General features: G+C 37.6%; 1 protein-coding gene across 1 annotated transcript; it reads left to right on the top strand.

Moving 5' to 3' along the window:
* Nucleotides 1-532: 532 nt before the first annotated feature.
* On the top strand, nt 533-7901 carry LOC119797641 (stonustoxin subunit alpha-like). Its single transcript, XM_038306798.1, has 4 exons — nt 533-623; nt 2516-2949; nt 4567-5575; nt 6191-7901. The coding sequence occupies exons 1-4, from the start codon at nt 533-535 to the stop codon at nt 6721-6723; spliced, it is 2067 nt and encodes a 688-aa protein (XP_038162726.1). The 3' UTR covers nt 6724-7901.
* The last annotated feature ends 768 nt before the right edge of the window (nt 7902-8669 follow it).

Genomic DNA, 8669 nt, shown 5'->3' with positions numbered 1-8669 from the left:
AGGATCTTTGCTATTGTTTACTATAATTACTGCAAACAGTGATTGATGTTGCTGTTATGATCTTGATTACTTCAGGGCACACAAGGAGAATGCTAACATTTTCCACAAGAGTTCCCACTAAAGAGTAAATTATCATCTGCACTTCCTCAGAATTACATGGGATAATTCCATATATGGTGTGGATACTAAAAAAAGAGGTGGAGAGTGAAAATACACCTGACATGATAAATACTGGTGGGACCTGACAACATCACACTGGGAGATCCAGTAAGAGACCCAGAAGACCTCCAGCTGACTCAACCCATCTCAACACCTTTTTCAGTGACAACAGACTGAAAGAGTAAGATGAATATATTAATACTTTATACAGAACCTGTACTGTAAATGAATTACACTGCTTGAATGTTACGGCCTTTTTGTCTGCATCTTTCCCTCTCTGTAAAATTATATTTTTTATTAAAAATTATCTTCAGGCGTGCTCTAAGCTTACTAACATGCATGTTAATCTATTTTTTTCTTTCAGTTGAAAGACATGGACTCCAGTAGTTTAAAGATGCCTGCCCTGGGAAGACCTTTTTCCTTGGGGATGCTGTACGACGCTCGCAAGGATGAACTGATAACGGGTAAAACTACTGTGTGATGTTGATGATTGTCGGATGAATCAATTCATATTTTACTAAAAAAAATTATTTAAAAGTCACTGTCGTACATTTGATCCAGCTGAAGACTGAGAGATCAACCCTTTATAGGGCAAGTTAATATTTTTTATGATTGCTTGCATACCCCTTACAAATGAAGAGCCCCCGACCACCCCGTCCCTCAGTGAGGCCTAGAAGCGCAAGATCTAGATCCCTATCTATACCGTTGTATGATATATTACCCACTGTAAATTAAGTTTTAAAAAAAAGTTAAGAAAAAAAGTTAAAAAACTAATTGAAAAAGTTAAAAAGTAAAGTTAAAAAGTGAATAAGCCTAGTTAAAAATTATATTTAGGTTTAGAAACTAATAAATGTAAGTGCCAGTTTCAGCATTAATGCCTCCAAGGTTATGTTGTACCAAAAAAAATGTGTTTCTTTCACTCTCAGAGTGTTTTTCATGAATTTCTTATAAAAGGTCTTCTGTTATTTTTCTTAATATATTTGGGCAAGATGCCGTTTCTTGTTACTACATTGACATAATTTTTTGCCATCAAAATATCCAAATTTTTTGAATGTTACAAATATGATAAAGTCTTCTTCTGGATTCCAATAACACTATTGGCTTTAAAATTAGATTTTCAAAGTGTTTCAATGACTGCCCAATAAAGGTTAAGTTAAAAAATAGAGTCAGTTGCAACAGATATTTTACATGCAATTTAAGAGGGAATATATCATTTTTTTAAGTTGTGGCATAAAGAAAATAACTGGATTTAAATAATCTATTTGACACGTGGCCTCAGACAAATGGAGTGCAGGGATTTGTTCCAGTTTCATATGTAAATAGCAACAATCACTGAAAGTGTGACAGTATTTTTGTTAATCTGCTGAGAATACATGCTGTTCTTCACTATATTCATGGAAACTTTCCAATGAACTTTCACCATGAGGGGAACCAATAATCCTGCATCTGGGCTTTATTGATGCAAAAGAAAAGAAAAGAAAAAAAGTACAATCCTAAACTAAATTTTGATAATAAAGTATTAGCAAGAGGAAAGTATTGATGGAATGCTGCATTGTAACCAGGCTGTTTTTAAAACTTCACAATGCAAAAAAAAGAGAAACATAATGAAAAGACAAATAAATAGAGAAGGTGAACTGGTCTTTGAGGTTCAATTTAAGCCAAACATATGTCCATGTGTGTTGTGACAGATCCAGGGCTGATTATTACTTGATCAAGCTTCATGTTTAGGCATGCTTGATGTGTTTTCTATTAGGCGGGGTAAACACTGCACTAAGCAGTATGGAGAAAATGACTTCTGGGACATGTTTTTAGATAAGATGTTTTCTGCTGATAGGAAAAGAGAACCTCCATTATTTTATTTAAAGGAAAGTTAAGGATGTGGCCTCTATTGTTTCATGTTAGATTTTTTTCAGCTAATGCATCTTTGGGGAAGGTTTGTGTTAGAAAACTCAGCTTTTGAGGACATTATTTGTAAGCTAAACTGATCTGTGGAGTTCTATTGTTGTTGTACTGGAATTTTGAGGCAAAAAAAAGATGCAATAAAGACAGGAAACTTTTTTTCTTTTTAAAATATGCTTTCACAATTATTCAAAAAATATTTTTTCAAACTTTTTTTTAACGCTTTAAATATAAATTATAGTTTCCAATTTTCTCTTGCTGGTCTTAAGTTTAATTTACATACTGAAGATTAAGTAAAAAATATAGATATGTATGTTTATGTTAGTTGAAGTTTTAGTTAAACTTTGAGACTGGCTGCCAGATTTTATTTATTTTTTAGGACTACAAGATAAAAAAAAAAAAATGTTATAAATTAGCTCTTACTTAACATAGTAATCTTGCTTTTTATCTCCCCCAGGATTTTCAATGTGGAAAGAACAGTTTCTGGAGAAGAAAACAAAGTCAGAGCACAATCACAGCAGTTCTTTTCAGGTTTTATCCTCTGATTCTCTTCAAGAAAAATCCTCTCTCTGTGATCTTGGAACTTCCCTTAAAGCAAGTTTCTTGAGTGGTCTGATTGAAGTTGGTGGCTCTGCCAAGTATTTGAACGACAAGAAGGAGTTCAAAAATCAGAGCAGAGTGATCCTCCATTACAGGGCCATTTCTTACCTCTCTAAATTGTTAATGACACCAAGTGAAGCGCAGAGTGAAGGCGAGCTCACTGATAAAGTGAAGAGCATGGCAACACATGTGGTGACAGGCATTCAGTATGGTGCAAACGCTTTCTTTGTCTTTGACAGTGAGAAGGCAGAAGAGAAGCCTTTCCAGGCCACCTTGAAGGCTGCTATACAGGTGCTGGTCATAAAATTAGAATATCATGAAAAAGTAGATTGATTTCAGTAATTCCATTTAAAAAGTGAAACTTGTATATTATATTCATACATTACATACAAACTCATATATTTCAGATGTTTATTTTGTTTAATTTTGATGATTACAAATGACAACAAATGAAAATCTCAAATTCATCATATCAGAAAATTAGAATATTGTGAAAAGGTTCAAAATTGATGGCCCCTGGTGCCACACTCTAATCAGCTAATTAACTCAAACCACCTGCAAAAGCCTTTAAATGGTCTTTCAGTCTAGTTCTATAGGCTACACAATCATGGGGAAGACTGCTGACTTGACAGTTGTCCAAAAGACGACCATCGACACCTTGCACAAGGAGGGCAAGACACAAAAGGTCATCGCTAAAGAGGCTGGCTGTTCACAGAGCTCAGTGTCCAAGCACATTAATAGAGAGGCGAAGGGAAGGAAAAGATGTGGTCGAAAAAAGTGTACAAGCAAGAGAGATAACCGCACCCTGGAGAGGATTGTGAAACAAAACCCATTCAAAAATGTGGGGGAGATTCACAAAGAGTGGACTGCAGCTGGAGTGAGTGCTTCAAGAACCACCACACACAGACGTATGAAAGACATGGATTTCTGCTGTCGCATTCCTTGTGTCAAGCCACTCTTGAACCACAGACAGCGTCAGAAGCGTCTTGCCTGGGCTAAAGAGAAACAGGACTGGACTGCTGGTGAGTGGTCCAAAGTCATGTTCTCTGACGAAAGTAAATTTTGCATTTCCTTTGGAAATCAAGGTCCCAGAGTCTGGAGGAAAAGAAGAGAGGCACTTCATCCACGTTGCTTGAAGTCCAGTGTAAAGTTTCCACAGTCAGTGATGGTTTGGGGTGCCATGTCATCTGCTGGTGTTGGTCCATTGTGTTTTCTGAGGTCCAGGGTCAACGCAGCCACATACCAGGAAGTTTTAGAGCACTTCATGCTTCCTGCAGCTGACCAACTTTTTGGAGATGCAGATTTCATTTCCCAACAGGACTTGGCACCTGCACACAGTGCCAAAGCTACCAGTACCTGGTTGAAGGACCATGGTATCCCTGTTCTTAATTGGCCAGCAAACTCTCCTGACCTTAACCCCATAGAAAATCTATGGGGTATTGTGAAGAAGAAGATGCAATACACCAGACCCAACAATTCAGAAGAGCTAAAAGCCACTATTAGAGCAACCTGGGCTATCATAACACCTGAGCAGTGCCACAGACTGATCGACTCCATGCCACGCCGCATTGCTGCAGTAATACAGGCCAAAGGAGGCCCAACTAAATACTGAGTGCTGTACATGCTCATACTTTTCATGTTCATACTTTTCAGTTGGCCAACATTTCTATAAATCCTTTGTTTTTATTGGTCTTCAGTAATATTCTAATTTTCTGATATGATGAATTTGAGATTTTCATTTGTTGTCATTTGTAATCATCAAAATTAAACAAAATAAACATCTGAAATATATGAGTTTGTATGTAATGTATGAATATAATATACAAGTTTCACTTTTTAAATGGAATTACTGAAATCAATCTACTTTTTCATGATATTCTAATTTTATGACCAGCACCTGTAGATAAGACTTTGATAGCTGATGGTAACACCTCATCGTCACTTAAAGAGGAAGAAAGCTTTCTAAACAGCATCTCTTGCAAATTTTATGGAGACTTTCTCTTTGAAAACAACCCCACAACTTTTGAAGAGGCACTAAAGACCTACCAGAGTCTTTCAAAGAAACTTCTAGAAGATACCAAAAATTCTGTGCCAGTTCAAGTCTTTCTGACGCCACTGAAGTCCTATGACCCCACTGCTGCTGCAGTGACAGGGGAAATCTGTGAGGGGCTAATCACTAAAGCACAAAACATCTTTGAGGATCTGAGTCAAATTGAAATGAGATGCAATGACATTTTGGACATGACGGCACTGAAGAACTTCTCCAGTTATTACAACATTTTCCAGAAATTTTCAGACCTTTGCAAAATGTTTGAAAAAAACCTGAGAGATTTTCTGAAGGAGAATTTTCCTTTGATCCGTGCAGGAAAAGTTTGTAATAGCTCAGTTGAAAAGGAGCTTGACCTAAAAAAGACCCCATTAGACAATTTAGAAAGATGGATCTCTGACAAGGAAGCAGAAGTAACTGCTATGAATATCTGCCTCAAATCAATGGAGGGCATTAAAATTGTCCCCAATGAGTCCCAACTGAAAACAGAAACGTTTGCTCAAGGTGTGGTTCATGCTCTGTGCTTCACTTTCACCTCTCTGGAGGATGAGGACCCATACATTGATCAGATGGAGAGTTCCCTTCACTCACAAAGCTTTAAGAATGTCTATAAGCCTAAACAAGACCAGTGGTACCATTCAAATGCAATAATACAACAACTCCGCAGAAAAGCGGAAGATCTCCAAAACATGGCCAAAGGCCTGAAAGCCAACAGCAAATTCCTTTTCCTAGTAGCTGCAGCAAACAATCCAAAATACCAGGGAGCAAGCATCTACTATTACAAGGAAGGATGTCTGGTCTCAGAGGATTTTTCAAAGCCAGGTGTCCCTCCAGCGAAGAATATAACAAGCAAAGAAGATCTGATTTGGTGTAAGTTATATATGGCATTTAATTTTATTTATGACAAACAAACAAGGAAAAGACGCTTTAGGTCAGGGGTTCTTAACCCTGGGCCTCAGGGCCCATTGTCCATGTTTTAGTTTTGTCATTATTTAACCACACCTGATTTAAATTATTGCATTACCTCCTCAGAAGCTATCATATTCTACAAAAACCTGCCAATCACCTTTTCATTCAAGTCAGGTGTGTGGAGGCAGGGAAACAACTAAAACATGTAGGACACAGGGCCCTGAGGACCCTGCTCTAGGCCACATGTGTCAATCCAAAGTTTTTAAGGTCTTGTGTCCTGCAACGTTTGGAAATGCATCTTTTTTTTATGAGCAAGAGGAGGACTCTGAAGCACTTTCCTGCAGAGGAGAATTTCTAGCCATTTGATTCAGGTGTGCAACATGCACACATCCAACCATTGCAAGACACCGGGTCCTGAAACCTGAAGTCTGACACACCTGCTCTAGACATTCTTTTATTGTTGTTATTTGTAATTAAATCTAATCCAAGATAATCTTTTGGTGATATTCAACAAAATATTACATATATTGTCTTCCAGTGTTTATCTAACAGACTGTCCGTTTGTCTTTCCACCAGATGCCTGTGATCTGACGCTGAACCCAAACACAGCAAATGGTTATCTCGTTCTTTCAGACGAGAACAAAAAAGCAACATGTACATCAACATGGAAGTACTATGACAGTCACCCAGAGAGGTTTGATAAGCCTCAAGTGCTGTGTAACGAAGGGTTGTGTGGGGAGCGGCAGCACTATTACTGGGAGGTAGAGTGGAGTGAGGGGTCATACATTGGTGTAGGTGTTGCGATCAAGTCAATTGAAAGGCAAGGTGTGCTTCTTGGGGATAATGAGAAATCTTGGTATTTTGGCCAATATCAGGGGCTTGTGGCAAAGCACAATGGCCAAGAATGGCCCAACCCCACTCCCTCTGGAGGAGTAAAGAAAATTGGAGTTTATCTGAATTTTGGTGGAGGCACTCTGTCTTTCTACAAAGTGTCATGTAACACATTAGAACACCTGTACACCTTTAAGACCTCATTCAATGACCATGTCTATCCAGGTTTCTACATTTATCCAGCTGAAGGTTACTGCATGCTAACTCCTGTCCAATAGTGCTGGAAAGGGAAAAGGAAACTCTAATCTTGGCTGTGGGCCTCTATTGAGTCACTTTTCTGTCATGACTTGCAGTTAAGCCCAAAGTAAATCATAATCCTGGCAGATTCTGATTCCATGTTTAATGCCTTTTAATGAAAACTTCACTTCTGAAAGGAACATTAAAACATAAGATAATTTGAAAATAGGTCTAACACTTTATATAACTGCCAAAACGTGTTATGATCTGTCATTCTGGGATTTTTGGTTCTGTTTAGGTTTCACTCTGGGTTTTCAGTTAGGCTTGGGTTTATGTTATTCAGTTTTTACTGTTAAGAATTATATCATTTTTGAACTACTTATTCATGTTTGGTGGTTTTACAGTTATCTTCTATTCAGCATTCCTTAGTCTTTGCTCTAGGAATAATTAACAGCAGGCCACACCAATGTCAGTCCTCGAGGGCTGCTGTCCTGCAGGTTTTAGAGGTGTCCCTGCTTTAGCACAGCTGATTTTGATGATTGTTGCTGAACAAAAGCCTGTTGATCAGCTTTCAGTGAAAATCAGCTGTGCTAAAGCAGGGAAACCTCTAAAACCTGCAGGACAGCAGCCCTCCAGGACCAACCTTGGGGATGCCTGATTTACAGTTATCTTTAGGTTATGTTTCGCAGTTACTCTACAGTGACCCCTAGTGTCACCTTCCTTCCCATTGGGTATCTTTTAGTTTTTTCTCCCCACACCTGTTCCCACTTAGATCATTACTCCAATCTTTGTCCTCCTCAGTGTATATTTACCCCTCCTCTGCAGTTTGTCTTTGATGGATCTTCATTTTTTCATGTTCCTCTCAGTCATGTACTCTCTACATACTACTGTTGCTTTCATCATTAAATCTATGAGACAACATCTCTGCCTCCGTCTTAGCATTTTTGGTCCAGCTACAAACTTCTATATTAAGATTATATATTGTTATTCATAAAGCCAACACCTTTGGTTCCCATAGAATCAGAATGTCTGACATTTGTTTTTTAAATAGCGAGTTAAAAGTTATTCATAAACCCCTTGATGATAATGACAAAAATTCTCTGATGTAAAAATAATCAAATCTTTCTTGTAATTGCTGAGCAGCTTTATGCAGCTGTCCACTGGTACAATTAAATTGTAGTTTGTAGACAAGTGATGTTGAAGTGCTTCTGTGGTTTATCCTACCGGTAATCTCGCTTGCTCAGACTTTCTGTCTATTTAATGTTAGGCTTCCTGATAGGCTGCTCCAAAATGTTCATTTCAGTTCCAATTAAAAAATAAAATTGACAGAAAGAAGTTCTTCAAACATGCATCTGCCAAAGGTATGAAAGATTTTGGGCATAAATGCATCATTGCAACATAACAGTAAAACCAAAAACACGAGCATAAACACAGAATCAGATAAGTACAAAAAAGGTATGGCTCATTTAAATTATGTCTATGGCCAAAAGTGATTTTTTTTTTTTTTTTACTGTAAGCTTTAGAAACCGAATTCTTAGGTGAACAAAGACGTCTTTAATTAAAGTTGAAGTTAAATCTGAATTATAAAACCTTCAGCTAATTGTTGGAACGTCAAAACCTTTGTTGTTTCAAAGCTAAATGGTCCAGAGGGTGACAGGTCACTTTTTATTTTACTTCCAAACCAAAAGCAGTTCAGATTAACTCTTTAATCCAGATTTTTCCATAAATGCTCTATAAAGAGTGTAATGCTGGATGCAGAGTGACGCCCTGTTGGTTCTCTCCAGTCTTTGTGATTTCATCAGGGTGTCTCTGAACAGAGAAAACCTGAAGATTTAATGACTAGATACAAAAACTTTACAGTTTTGGATTTTCTGTTTTTCTTCTTTAAGAAAAGAAATAATAATGTCTTTATAAGTATAATCTCTCTCTAAGTACCTGGGATCAGTCAGGACATCTTTGGTGACATTCTCATCACATGGAGCAAATT

This window comes from Cyprinodon tularosa, unplaced genomic scaffold, assembly GCF_016077235.1.
Source record: "Cyprinodon tularosa strain WSP-4 unplaced genomic scaffold, ASM1607723v1 ctg591, whole genome shotgun sequence".
In the NCBI taxonomy this organism is placed as follows: domain Eukaryota; kingdom Metazoa; phylum Chordata; class Actinopteri; order Cyprinodontiformes; family Cyprinodontidae; genus Cyprinodon; species Cyprinodon tularosa.
This window is presented reverse-complemented; position numbering and strand designations above follow the sequence as displayed.

Bases quoted from the DNA above. Each gene is read 5' to 3' on its own strand.
- LOC119797641 (XM_038306798.1), top strand. From the start codon at position 533: ATGGACTCCAGTAGTTTAAAGATGCCTGCCCTGGGAAGACCTTTTTCC. The intron at 624-2,515 runs GTAAAACTACTG...TATCTCCCCCAG, and splicing joins CAAGGATGAACTGATAACGG to GATTTTCAATGTGGAAAGAA. The intron at 5,576-6,190 runs GTAAGTTATATA...TCTTTCCACCAG, and splicing joins CAAAGAAGATCTGATTTGGT to ATGCCTGTGATCTGACGCTG.